Below are 15,270 nucleotides of genomic sequence, written 5' to 3' on the forward strand. Positions count from 1 at the left end.
CAGAGTGCCCTTTTATCTACCATCAGCAAGGGCACATGATTATATAAATATACAAATTTCAAAGTATAGCAAAACTTGAATCTATTATAAATTTTATTATTAAATTATTAAAAATGTAGACAAAGCAGCCATGTGATAACACTTTCTATAAAGCCAGTGTAATATTACAGTTATTATGCTTTATACTACAGTGTATTTGAATGTTTCACATTATTTAATATTGTCATCAGGTCTAATGAAGACTTTATTAGAAACGCTGGGGGTAAACATATTTTTGGAGCAATAAATCAGTGTGCGGACACTTACCTTTTGTCTCTTGTTATTCATGATAATTTATAGTTACAATGAGTAAAAAGGATTATGAATATATAGATAGGCTCCATTAAAATACCCTTATAATACATTATTTACAGGATTTGTTCAAATTAATGTACAAATATATTTTTTGTGTACAGTATCAGAAGATTTAAAGTGGCACTCTGTGGTTTTCACACTTTAGACAAACCCTGAACGTGTGAAGTACATTTCCAAGTGTCAATAAGTCAATAAACAAATTACTATTACTATAAAGTATAAAATTACTACATTCACAGTTAGTGTTTTAAACATGCATTAAAAAATAGATTAAAAATATGTAAAAAATTGTCTACATTTAAAACAATGCAAATCATGTGTGCTGCGTTAACGATGCATGTTACTAATATTTTTAAGATTCAGCAAAAGTCAATAATGAAATTCAAATTTACAACTTAATAAATATTACCTTTTAACATAATCAATGTCCTAACTTATATTGAAGCATCAGGTTTTGCACAAATCAGGAAATCCGACCAAAACTTATTTTCCTTTTTTACGCATATTGTCAATAACATAATTTGCAATGAAAAAATTTTTATTAAAAAAAAACCTACATTCTACTAATGGTCCCCACCGCATCATAAACGCATAGTTATGTAAATATAAATAAAATAAATGAATAAATAAAATGACACTTGCCTTGAGCAGCAAATATTTGCAAATAGATAAGTAGAAACCACATGATCGCCGAGATGAGAACACAGAAAGAGAGAGAAGATTAAAGTTATACCTGCTTATAAGGGCTCTGTGATGTCACATCCTGTTCCCGCTCTTTCCACCTAAAACCAACTTCATTTCATTTAAAAAATGACCTTTGTAGGATGTAGACATTTATGCATTTGCAGACGCTTTTATCCAAAGCAACTTACGGTGCATGTGTACACATGTCTTTTATCAGTATGTGTGTTCCCTGGGATCAAACGCACAACCTTTGCATTGTTAGAGCAAATAATGACATTACTTTCATTTCTGGGTGAACTCTTTTTTTTATCTTTCTGTAATTGACTCCCATAGTAGGAAAAATTATTCATCATTTTTTTGATCTGTTTAACACAAAAGAAGATATTTCGAAGAATGTAGGACAGCAAATGGCTCAGTCAATGGGGGCAAAATCTATCTGGTTATAAGCATTCTTCCAAATATCTTTCTCTGTGTTCATTAGAACAAAGACATTTATACAGATTTGGAACAACTCGAAGGTGAGTAAATGATGACAGAATTTTCATTTTTGGGTGAAGTATCCCTTTAACAATAAAATGTCAGGGCTATATGTTGTTTGCAGCTAGAGGTCAGTGTTTTGTAACCATTGAATACTCACACTGATTAAACGGAAATTTGTAAAAGTTCATATAAATAATTCAAAGATTTATATTTTCAATCATTTGTAAAATAATATTATTTGAAGTAAGAGGAAAAAGAGAAAGCAAGACAGGAAACCAGTAAGGCAGACCAAGAAGAGAGAGAGAGAGAGAGAGAGAGAGAGAGAGAGAGAGAGAGAGAGAGAGAGAGAGAGAGAGAGAGAGAGAGACAGAGAGAGAGAGAGAGAGAGAGAGAGAGAGAGAGAGAGAGAGAGAGAGAGAGAGAGGTGTAGTGTCTCTCTGCATGTCTGACCTGTCTCTACATGTCGTTGGATGTTCATCGCTACATTAAAAAAAGTACAGATTTCAACTCTAAGCCATCAAAAAAATCACCACGTTTATGGTCAAGTTTAAGTCAATTTTTCTTATTAAAATAAAGAGAAAAGAATTCGAAAAGATATTCACAAGTTACATCCTGAAAAGAATGAACAATGATTGGCAACTTTGAGAAGAAATGAGACCTCACACAGTTATTCAAAAACAAAAAAATCAAAAACAGAAAAATCGAAGCAGTTAATCAAAGCAAAAAATGCAAAAGTTGAGATGCCATTGAGAGGCGACACACATTCTGCTTCTGAGTTCACTTTATTAGTGAAATAGACTTTACACATCTGTGCTTTTGTTAACTAACTCTTTCATCTCCTACCGGGAGCCGTTTCCTCCAACAGTCCCTGCCGAACACGAGAGCAGGTCTGACCAATGACTACATTTACCACTTTACACCGTTTAATGAAGCGAGAGAACCAACATAAAAATAACTTAATGCATGTAAACGGATTAACAATATACGTCTCATTACAGTAAAGTGCAAATTTGCATTCCTTACATTTTTTCATTTTCATATACAATCATATGTTACAATATTATTTTTCGCTTCTTTTTTAGTACAAAATAATTACAGTATTATTGCCTGTCTCGCTGCCGCGTATGATTATTAAAACCATAACAGATGAGCATCAAAACAAAGTAGTGACCATGTTATATAAGCATGTTAGACTGTAAAAATAGCCAACTATTTGGTTCGCATGTAATCATCAAGCCAAATGAAAAATAAGTAATGACAGTGGTAACGTCCCTCCAATCGCATCGATTCAGAAAGACATGATGCATTAAAAACCCTCATTTTTTCCATTGGAGAAAACGCATGCATGGATACCGCTGTAGGTATTTTTACACCGTATGTGTGATCAATTAAAACAAGTCTTTCTCAATCACTCCTCATACACTCACACAAAGCCGCACTTCAGATTTCTGCGAAAAACATGCCTGAATGATTGTTTTTTTTTAAATTATTTCTCGTTCTTTTTTCTGTTAACGTGCACATCAGGTGCATCATATTTGTTCATTACTACTCTATAAATATTTCTTTTTTCAATGTCAAGAAATGAAACGAGGACAAGCCAAACGAGTAAATGAAGTCACATGCAAAACTATGTGAGTAGCATGTCGGCGGCCTCATTCTCTGCCATGGAGTCTACTATACAACAACATGCATGTTCTGGGTAAGATTTGTCAGAATTTCTTTTTTTTAGTGGGGTTTGAAGATGCATGTGCTCTAAAGAGATATGATACAAATATTGATACATATACACCATCTCTCCTCGTTCATCATTTCCACAATCTGTTGCCATCGATTGCGCAACGCAGTGTCGCATCTACAGTTTTGACATACTGTCATCACCACCTTTCGTAATCTCGCCACGCAACTGTGTTTTGCAGCGGACATATAGGCATAATTCCTGCTTGTTTAACATTGCATATTTTTTAAAAGGTAAAAGGCCTTCGATGCCACCACGACTGTAGATTTCAATGTCTCATCTCATCCACTCAGCGTCCAAAGAATGACGCTTCCGTCCGGTCTGCGTGAATTGTCCGGGTGTCTCTGCGTGCAACAGGGTCCCTAAAGTCACGTCACGCGAGTCCACGTCCACAGATCTCCATTTTAGATTCGCGTCTTGTCTTTTCTGTGGCATTACGATCGCTCCTGGGAGAAGCCTCGCCCCCTTGGTTTCCATTGTGCAAAAGGGGAAGGTATGTGTGCTTGTGGTGGTTATAAGGAAGAGATCTTCACAGTCTCGTGGGTGAAGGAACCAGAGCGCGAGTTGCGTAAGATGCTGTGGAAGGCAGGAGACGGGGCCAGGCTCTCGTCGGGGGTGTTGGCAGGAGGGGTGGGTATACTGATTATAGCCGCTGTGAAATCTCTATCATCACAGTTTAGCTTTAGGTCTTCTGTCCGGGCGTTGAGACTGGACCGACTGCACACGCACACACAAGAATTGTGCATTAATGATAATAATGACACAAAAACATTTTTTATTATTTTCAGAATGCATTTTTATAATATCAGCATTAGTATATCATTCATATGTCTGCATTCCTATCAAATGTGTGCTTTTTATTCGACTCCAAAATCAAAAGAAAAAAACACATATTTGGAATAAAGTATTTGGTTTTGCAAAACTGATTTGTACAGGGTATTGCGATGTCGTACCTTTGGGGTCTGAAGGGTTTTTGCACCTGCAGCGTGTCCAGCTCCTGCACGCTGCCGCGGCTGACGGATACGGTGGAGTTGGCCAGACGGATGGCTCTTCTCTTGGCCCTGCGGGGGCAGCAGGACGTCGACATCCCCTGCTGGCTGGAGATGGAAGTGCTACGGCTGGTGCGGTAGCCGATTGATTCTGTCATACACATCTCACTGAACGTAAGCTCGTCTGTGAACTCGTGGTTCTGTGGAAAAGAGACATCAAGAGGAAGATTCAAACTTCCATGCAGTGACAGTGCACACAAAACATGTGTTTATATTTAAAGGGTTCATATGGCACGAATACGTGTTTTTCTGTGTCTTTGGTATGTTAGAGTATATGTTGCCCTTGCATGTATTAGACACGTAAAATTGCAAAAATCAAAGTGTCGGAACAAAAGATGCATTCTATCTAAAAGCGAATGCTCACCCAGACCTGCCTGAAACGCCTCGTGTAACCACACCCCCATAAATCCACGTCAGTTCATGGTATGACTTGACTAAGACCGCCAAATGTACACGCAAGTAAGGTGGGCGTACCTATCAGTACAATTGCTTTGGAACCTGATGTTCCAAATATGGTAAGAGGCGTTACATTTCCGTCACACGCTTGCAGTATTCCACCAATCACTACGCACTGGTTAACTGGCCAATCATAGCACACCTCGCTTTTCAGAGCCATGAGCTTTGTTAAAAATCTGTGCATTTCAGAGAGGCGGAGCAAAGAGGAGATACAAACATGCACGGTATGTGGAAAATACAGCGCTTTTGAAACTTAAATCCTGTATACACATTGCATTACATCTAAAACAAATGATAATATTCGTTTTAGCCGTGTCATATAACTCGATTAAAGTTGTGTCCTGTGCACAGAACATTTTGTGATTTTGTTAAATTTAGAGACAAATTAAAATATGCAAACATACTAAATATTATAACCACAATACATAAACCATAACTGTATGAAAAGGCAAATTCTACAAGAAAGTCTCTATTTTTTATGTTTTCTTTTTTTGGGCCTTTAAAGCTTTAAACAGACAACAGGAAACGTGAGAAGATAAAAAGGGGAACAGAAGTTTGGAAAAATCACAATCGGGACTCAAACTTAGATTGCATAGAGCACTATTGTGCAATATTTTGAATCTAAGCCCTGTAGCTACTGCCACCAACAATTTTTTCAGTTTACGACTGTAAACATTTGTAGCCAACTAAACTTAATTTAATCCAATTAATTTGTCCCATCTATATGATTTAGCACAATTATAAAAGCTATCTCAAGTTTTTTTTTGAGCGTACAATCAAATTGACTTTTTAAGTCAATTTACTATTTTGCTGTTAAAAGTCACCATAACTGCTTCATTTACTGTAAATTGTTCAGAATAAGCTGCATTAAAATAAATTGAAATCCAAAGTAAGTTAAAAAACAACAACAACTGAGTTGAATACAAAAATAAGTTGAAATGACTTGTAAAGGCAATTTGATTGTAATTGTTTTTAAAGTTTTTTTTGTCGTTGACTACTCTTAACAAAGAATTGCAGAACTATGAGTATTGTTATTTCTGTATTTTTACAAATGTTTCAAATGTAAAAACACCCGGTTTTCTATCACCAGCGATAAACTGACTTTTCAAACTTGATGAAAGTATAAGAATGTGGAAAGCGACGTTCAGGAGATGATGTACTCACTGTGGTTTTCTCCAGACAGTGTAGCAGGTGATGATGTTGGTGTTCAAAAGAAGACCTGTTCTTCAGAAACAGAGCGCCATCACCGTCTGGATTCTGACACATCAAAAACACAAGAGTATATTTAGGACGGGCTGTATTAAGCATCTTTTACATCTTAAAACAAAACCCTTTTGTTAATGCAACTCTATTTAAAGAAGAAAATGACTATTTACAGACTTCAAAGCATCGAAATAAGAGCAGAACATCACAGCAAAGGCATTTACTAAACAGCTGGATGTGTGTTAAACCCAAACACTGATTTTGATGTATTACAGTAGTGACCAAAAGTTGGAAAACTGTCGTCTTGGATCTTCATTTAAATATAAGATCTGCTAAGTGTGACCGTGCCAAAGGTTCGACCTTGCTTCACCTCCTATGACAGATCTCTGTCTTGTCAAAGCCATTGGCACGTATCCGGTAACTTCTAAAACATCTTGCTGTAAACCGATCACAGGAGAGGATGTTGTGCTGTAAAGAACAAGACTCTGAAGGAGCATCGGTCACCGCGTCTTTCCTTTGTGCTTCACTGATATCATCTGGCCCCAGACTTCTTTGTTGTTCAGGTGTTTTATCACTATATCCCTGCCCTCATCTGGAATTAGCCTATCAGAAGCCTTCAAAAAAGAAGACGATCTTATCGAGGGAAGACAGGACGGTCATTGTAAGTGGGTGCCATGGTCAGGAAGGAGCGAGGACCGCAGTCTGCCACGCGAAAAGAGCGACGTCAGCCCAATCCTAAAATGGGTCCGGCCAGGTTCGGATGATAAGATCTTCAATAATCAGACTCAAGAACAAGTAAGTTTGTTTTTGATAAACTCAAAGACACTTTATACACAATTTGAAAAGAGAAAGTTTCATCATGTAAGACGTGAGTGGGAGCGAAAAGCAATTCCACTTCTCTGATGGAAAATCGACAAGTCTCAATCCTCAATCCGGATTCAACAGAACCTTCCAGATCTAGATCTGAGACAGACACAACAACTAACCAAAACAACTTACTCCAATATAATTCAACACCACAAGTGTACCAGCAAACCACATATTCCAAAATTCCCCAAAGTTGCAAACAAATTCGACAGCTGTTTCAATAAAGAACGCACTGTGTTATCTTGACGGAGCACAGTCCGCTTGCGACCGGGCATTCCGCTGCCATACGAAATGAGAAAATTAAAGAATCTCCATTTGTCATAATCTATTTGCTGTCTGACCGGAGTCGCAAAGTGAATTGTTTTTCCACCCGATCGCAAGTACCCAGGTAATAAATCCCAAATAAATACATTTCAGTGAAATCCACAGGCCGCGATCCTCTCCTCCCGAACGCTCCATCAGGAGAGGAGATTTGCCTCCCTGCAGAAGAACCTCAGAGCGTATTAAACCATTAATCACTGGCAACACTATTTTCTCAGCAGAGACAAGAGATCAAACCACTGGATAACAAAACTATCATCGTCACATATGTACATTAGTAATTTATCACATCACTGGCCCTAAATCTACTGTCCCCTCAGGAAAATGACCAAGGTTTTAATATAGTAAAAGTATAGTAACATTTTTTATTTTTTATAGTTTACATTTACATTTAGTCATAAGTAAATAATTAGACTAAATGTAAACGTGGTGTCCAGACAATGGAAGTCAATGAGGGTCAATATCGTTTGATACCAACATTCTTCAAAATATCTACTTACAGAGAGTTCAGGGAGCAATAAGCGATATGTCATACAGGAGCAATAATACAATAGGTGCTAATACAAAGTTACTAGTTTCAGCAAAAGCTAGACCAATACCTGTTGAGAGAAAGAGAGAGGGTTAGTGGTTTTTTTCCTCATTTGTCTGTTAAGTATTCACCACTGAAACATTTCTCAAAATATCTTCTTTTGTGTTCTGCATAAGAAAAAGCCATACAGGTTTGGAATGACATGAAGGTGAATAAATGTTTTTTTTCTAAAAAACAAGTTATTTTTGCATTGGTATAAAGAGATTTTCCTAATGTCCTCTCAGCAGAGGTCAAGTGTTTTTCTTGAGCACTGAATGACAGTTTTGAGTTGCAAAGGAGAAATCAAATCCAGAACAGACAGAAGGCTTGAAAAAAAACCTTGGCCTGGTTTATAAATAGCACTGCAGGCCGGTTAGTAATGGCTTTATAGATCCGTGCTGAAAAAATACCCTCACTCGAGAATTGTAAATATTGGATTATTGTGGTTTCCACAACCTGAGAAGATTCTGGTGAATTCTACCTGCCGCATTAGTGAAGCTGTGGATTGAATCTCTCTTCATCTCTCTCTCCGTCTCATTCTCTCTCAGCTGCGGATAAACATTTGAATACAGCTAGTTTCTCCTGTGCCATGAATATAGATTTCAGTGTGTTTACAGGATAAAGCTTTGCTGTAATCCCTGTGGTTATGAATATGTTTCTGATGAAATGACAGCCAGCAGGCCAGTGACAGATTTCAAGACTGCAACATTTTAGGATGAAAAATAATAAAACGAGTGAAAAAAAATACTGAACAGTCTCTATAGAAACCTGGAGGAGGATTTTTATACATGTACATGTATGTGTATGCATTAGGCAGACAGTTTTATCCAAGGCAACTTATTCATTCAATCTATGCATGTTTTTATCAGTATGTGTGCTCCCTGGGTTCGAACCCTTGATCTTTGTGTTGCAAACGCTCTACCAATTTAGCTACAGAAACTCTTTTGACTACAGCCAGACTTACAAACCACCCAGAATACCCTAGCAACCACTTACAAACCACACAGAATACCCTAGCAACCACCTACAAAGCACTCAGACACCCTAGCAACCACTTACAAAGCACTCAGAAAGCCTAGCAACCACTTACAAAGAACTCAGAAACCCTAGCAACCACTTACAAAGCACTCAAAAACCCTAGCAACCACTTACAAAGAACTCAGAAACCCTAGCAACCACTTACAAAGCACTCAAAAACCCTAGCAACCACTTACAAAGAACTCAGAAAACCTAGCAACCACTTACAAAGCAGTCAAAAACCCTAGCAACCACTTACAAAGAACTCAAAAACCCTAGCAACCACTTAGAACATGCCTCCATTGTGACAATGAGCTGCACACTCAAGATTTCTTCAAAAAAGAAGTTTTTTTTTTACCCATTCCTAGTCTTTAACCAACAGAATTTGTGTTAAACAAATGGAAAAATCCAAAAAAGCACGATGTTATTGCAACAGTACGTCTTCATATCCCCTATATAACCACAGGGTGAACGCTTAACTCAGGGTTGGTCGTGTTAATCTAGTAGTACATTTCAAGTAAACACACCCAAGGGCCCGAACTGCAGCGCACGACATAAACACACAGCCACAAACAGATATTTAAACAGCTTGTTTTCCCCGAGACGGAAATTACAGTAAAATAATCCTAACAAGGGCTTCGTCTTGAAGCCAGTTACTGTAAAAGTGCAAGGCATATTTTTATTTCAATAGAAAAACTGCACTTAATCTTACTTAACGCAGAAAATATTATTATAGCAGAAAGGATAAAATGGACAGAAATATTTCCCAAAACGCTGAATCATCTTGTGATAAACAACCCTGTATTCTTACAGCAGATAGGAAGGAGAACCAGGACAGAGATACTTTTGCTGGATCCACGTTTTTTTTATCTGTCCTGGTCCAAAAACGTCTCTTGATGTTGGCATCACTGCCCTCCCATCATTGTTATCGTTGTCAAGGTTACAGACATCATAGTGGATGTAGTATGTGTAGAAAAGTATTACATTTAGATTTCAGCATTTGACATTTATGCATCTTTTGACCAGAGACCTAAATAGTGTGCAAAACAATAAAGTAAACAATAAAACAAAAGTGAGCAAAACAAAGTGATTCATCTTAAAAGGAGAGGTCACCCAAAAATAAAAATGCTGTCATCATTAGTACAGATTTGGAATGACATGAGGGTGAATAAATGATGAAAGAATTCTTTGAGAATTTTTTGGGGTGAACTATCCCTTCATTCTCGTGCTCTTCCCTGCCTTTCCTTCAGTGTTGTTAATGATGTTTCCTTTACAACAGGTCATGGACCCGACGGAGAGTTTAGCTGACTCTAAATGTCATCGTCCGGATCTGAAAAGCAGTCGGCGCAGGTATTACAGAGTACATTTCAAACTGACGGTTTGTTCAGGGTCCAAACATCTGACCTTTATAATTCCTATAACGCTCTTTGATGAGATCCAAAAGATCTTTATATTTTATAAAACTGTTCGGTGCTTAATGACCGCTGGCAATGATATACTGTCCAGTTATGAGCTGATAATATGCTTTAATGACCCTTCATCATGATCCGGCTCCAGAAAGACCACACTGTGAATATTAATACTTTAATGTCCTCTGGTTGCTGGGTTTGATTTGAAGCTTTTGATTAGATTTAATGTGTTATATATATATATATACAGTATATATATATATTATATCCAAGAAGTTTTGATTTCTATTCCAATTCTTAGCTTTTGACAGTGACCTTTGACAACTTTTCTAAAAATCTTTCTGAAGTTTTTACCATCAAACAAATTCGCACAGTTGTCATTCAGACGGCGTGAATCCACAATTATCTCAACAGAGAAACGTTTTGTTATGGAAGATTGAATATCAAAGATTCTGCTGGAGGGAAATTATTGAGGCATCTATTACACTGTGTTACTGGAGAACATTTAAAGACTCCATCTCATCCGAACTCCCCAAAATACAGACGAATCGCTATTCTAGAGAAGATCCGCCCACTTTGACTGTAAGCTGTTTGACTGACAGGTACAGTGGCCAATCACAGTAAACATTTACAGTGAATGAATGTGAATTAAACATGACTCTTCAAACAAATCACAAACATGATTCCTTACAGCCCTTATAGGAACTGATAGGACAGATTGATGAAAACGTGTCGAATGTATTTTCGATCATTTTCACCCAAAAATAAAACACGTTCATGTCATTTTAAAATGGTCTGAGAGGCATGTTTGATCGACTCTTTTGTAAATGATGTCTGTTCATGTTAGTGTAAACTATACCTTTAATGAGTCATATTCTCAATGTTTCTGAAAATATCACAGCACTAATAGGGAGACCATATACCTGAAATCCTCCTTCTTCTTTATAGTGTAGGAAGGCATTAGTGGTTCCCTTCTTGGACAAGCGAATTCTGGCAAGTCGCACTTTCTGTAAAACAGCAAAGAATTTCTGTGAATCGATGGTGTTAGCACAAACCCACATGGCGGCCAAGAGGTGAAATGATGCCAGTGATAGATTTTGCAGGCAGTTTACATTTATAATGCTGTTGTGTTTGTAAACAAAACCTAAGTTGATTTAAAAACATTTGACTAATTTATATAATATAATGTCCACAAAATTAAAATAAAATATTAAAATAAGACATAAATTATTTGATTCTTTCACGACTGTCTTCTTCCCGTGGCAAAGTAGGTTGCCCCACCGGTGTGGGATAAAACACACCACCTGTAGATGGCGATCTAGCGTGTGATGCAGGTTAATTCAACTGAAACTACAAAATAAAACAATAAAAAAAATCTGCAGTCCATACACTTAAAAACCGACTCTGACTTCAACTTCCTCTGCTTAAGAGAAAAGCACAGATTCACTAACATCCCTCACTGGACCGAGTCTGTGAACTCATATTTAACAACACTGTCATGAACCTACATCTTATAAATTTCTCTTATTGCATTAAGAAATGTTTAGAAAACCAGCTGCACTCCTAGATGAGTCAGAAACCGTTTTGCGGATGACTTCGTTTGTAAAACAACGACAAAATCACAAGATCTAAAATGGATCTGCTGTGGAATGAAGCGATTCTTTGGTACCTGCTGGGCTCGCATCTTGTCGGCTCTCTGGTTCTGATGATAGATCCGGCTGAAGTTGGACACGATGACAGGTACGGGAAGAGCGATGACCAACACGCCACTGAGAGAGCAGATAGAGCCGAAGATTTTTCCAGCGATGGTGTTAGGAACCATGTCTCCATACCTGTAACAAACGTCAACTTCAGTCAGATGCAATAGGATGGACTTAAGTGCATGTGAGAGAGCGAGAGACTAGTTAAATGAATATCATTACAGTGCTTTATTGACCAGTTCTTGCTCAGGATCTATTTTGCAGTAGCATTTAATCTAATTGTGCAAATTAGTATGGGAAAAGTGCAAGGCTATTTCAATTCACAAGACCCCCGAGCTCTTCTCTGTGACCGACCGGGGGTCCACAAGACCCCTAATACAACCCATTACCCATGTTTAATAGCATAGTACACAATCACAGAATTACAACGAGCTATTATACACACAGAGACACGCACAAACACATATACTATATATAAACACCATTACATTACAGAACCAGTCTGTCCTCCCACACACGTGTTGAGAGTTAACTCATCATGTACAGGGATTGTCATACTTCAGCTGTAACCTGTTATCTTAAGTGTACACTGAGAGTGAAAACACTTATTAGTAATGCCGCAGTATAACTGTATTTATCCTACAATACTCTTACAGTATGTGGCATATACAGTATACTGTACGCAATATATGTTGTCGATATACATGAAGACAACAGCACACAGAATACTACATTACATGGTATACTGTGTCCCACAATGCATTGCACTCAACTTCAAATATACAGTGTGACATACAGTATGAACTACATATAATATAAACCTCAATTTTTCAGTACTTTGCATTAAAGGGGTAATATCATGTATTTTTTAAATAGAGATGCACCGATACTAAATATCTTCACTGATACGATAGCTGATTATTCATATAATGACTATTAATATCAAACTGGTAAGGTTTCTTAATATTTTCTATATCCAGAGCAGTTTCCTGTCCTCTTTTGATTGACAGAATATCAGCCAAAAGTATGAAACGTTGCTTTCATCGAGCGATAACAATTATTGGCTGATATATTGGTGCATCTCTAATTTTGAATTGTTTGGTAACATTTTACAAAAAAATTGTATTTCATGAACTTACTATAAATTTACGATGAGCAATACTTTTACAGCATGATACTTTCAGCATTTACTAATACATAATAATAATTATAAAACAATATAATAATTAATAAAAAGTTGTATCTGTTAACATTAGTTAATGCACAATGAAGAAACATGACCAATTGTATTGGCATTAAGTATATTGCTCAGTGTTAGCTAATGCATTTACTAATGTTAGCAAAAACAACTTTATTGTAAAGTGTTACCATTTTTTCAAAGTTCACAAACAATCCATACTAAACAGTCTTGCAAAAACTCAGATCAGATTGTATAATCAGACTTAGTTTTCCTAAAAACAACTTTCCACTGTTTGATTCTAACATGAAGTTTCTTCAGAAGTATGAAGCAAAGCAGCCCAGCGACATGCACACAGAGTAAAAGCACAAAATTCCTTCCTTTCATTTCTATCATTAATTCTGGTGTTCATGCATTCATCGCCACGACACCTAAAAGTTTAAAAGCAAGCAGTTTTTACGGCTTAGTTTCTGGAGGAAGTTTTTCGTTTTAAAAGTGTTTTTCATAGTACAACCCACTCTTTTATGTCGAAAGATCAAGGAAAACTGAATTCCAAATGATGTGAACCCTGTAACATTTACGCTGCCCACACCAGCAGAACATTAGAAAAACATTAGATCTGGTCTATGAACCACGACACGGTCCAGGCACAAGCTTCACACAAAGAAAATGGCAGTCCTTTAAAAATGTCTTTCATTTGATGTAGTAGCAAGCTTCCTGGTGGGATACACATTTCCCTCTGCCTTCAGATCAGTCACTGACAACACAACAAGACAGAGAGAGAGAGAGAGAGAGAGAGAGAGAGAGAGAGAGAGAGAGAGAGAGCTGGTTCACGTTCACATCATGTTCCAGCCCTTCACAGGAGACCGATCTTCAGGTGGCGTAAATTAAAACATTTGTTTTTACAGCAGTGTTGATGTACTACACTTATATCATGCACCTGTTTACAGCATCATCAAACCATAGGTGTCCGAAATATTTTACTGAATGTTACAGACAGCAGGCACATGAAAACGTGAGGATGTTTTTCTGCAACAGAGAAATACACAAAGGCGAAGTGAAACAGAAGTGTGGCATTGCGGCGCTCACTGAAGACCGAGAGTGATGGACCGACGCTGCATTTTACAGATGAAGACAGAAACCCTTCATACTCGGACTATACTACAGAGAAAAATGTACTGTATTATGTATCAACAGTCAATCTTATAACAACATAATGTCACAAAATTAAATATAAATACAACTCTTTTTACACCATTGACAAGATTTTCTGTGTGATTTTTGACCCAGCGCTTCATTTTTTATGTGTAAAAGACATGCAAACTGTGATATTATAAAGAACACATCTTTTTTTCCAGCTTTCACTTTGAGTACCAACAAAGGATCTACTGTGAGAAAAACTCACTAGACAGATACACATAAACAATTCTGGAAACTATGCATGTAGTAAAAAGCAGAAAAACACTAACAATAACAATGTTCGGTCGACTTAAACAATTATTGCTATATTTTTTCCTTGAAATTTTCTTCTGAAAACCCCTTGCAACCTTCTTGTGGCGCCCTGCTACATCTACAAATCCAAAAAACAAGCAAATAATCTGTTTTCATCATTATTCTGCGTCCGGACAAAGTCTTTGACAAAAACACAACTTTCTTTTTATTCAAAATGCCATCTTTATTAAACGTACCCACATTAAAAATGAAGTTTAAATTCAAATTAAGATGGGTTTATTTTGATGCAGAGGCTCGGTTCTTTTTTTTTACATAGATTACATATTTGCATATGGGTAGACCAAAAAAACATAAACATGTCCTATGGTGTGACAGCAAAAAGGTAGAAAACAAACTGTTAATAATATATTATTTTATATGATTAATATTTGTATTTATAATATAAAATCGCATAAGAGAGATTTATCTTTATTGTTACTTAAAATTTTCTAAATTGGCACACTCACATATACGATATATCTGGCAACGGACCCATATTTATACAGCACAACATACAGCTCTGGGGACCTTGACATTTTTGTGAACACGACCAAAAATGCTCTCACACTTTAAAAGCTGGCAGGGAAAGAGTTAACAAGCATATCACAAAAATACTGAATTACCTTTTTACTTTACTTTACTTTAAATACGCTGATATGTTTTAACACGTTGTGTAGGGCTGTGCGATTTGGGGAAAATATCTAATTGCGATATTTTTGACAGACATTGCGATTGCGATTTGATTTGCGATTTTAACTT

General features: G+C 36.9%; 1 protein-coding gene across 2 annotated transcripts in view; it reads right to left on the reverse strand.

Annotated features, from left to right (window-relative positions):
• Positions 1–2,161: 2,161 nt before the first annotated feature.
• kcnd1 (potassium voltage-gated channel, Shal-related subfamily, member 1) overlaps positions 2,162–15,270 on the reverse strand; it is a 47,607-nt gene continuing 34,498 nt past the window's right edge. For both annotated transcript variants that reach the window (XM_057357439.1, XM_057357438.1), the window contains exons 3-7: positions 11,813–11,975; positions 11,067–11,150; positions 5,923–6,015; positions 4,207–4,442; positions 2,162–3,970 (exon numbers count right to left, since the gene is read on the reverse strand). In XM_057357439.1, coding sequence (XP_057213422.1) covers positions 3,766–3,970; positions 4,207–4,442; positions 5,923–6,015; positions 11,067–11,150; positions 11,813–11,975 — 781 coding nt within the window. In that variant the 3' untranslated portion in view covers positions 2,162–3,765. The remainder of the gene's footprint in view (positions 3,971–4,206; positions 4,443–5,922; positions 6,016–11,066; positions 11,151–11,812; positions 11,976–15,270) is intronic.

This window comes from Triplophysa rosa, linkage group LG17 (assembly GCF_024868665.1).
Source record: "Triplophysa rosa linkage group LG17, Trosa_1v2, whole genome shotgun sequence".
Lineage (NCBI taxonomy): Eukaryota > Metazoa > Chordata > Actinopteri > Cypriniformes > Nemacheilidae > Triplophysa > Triplophysa rosa.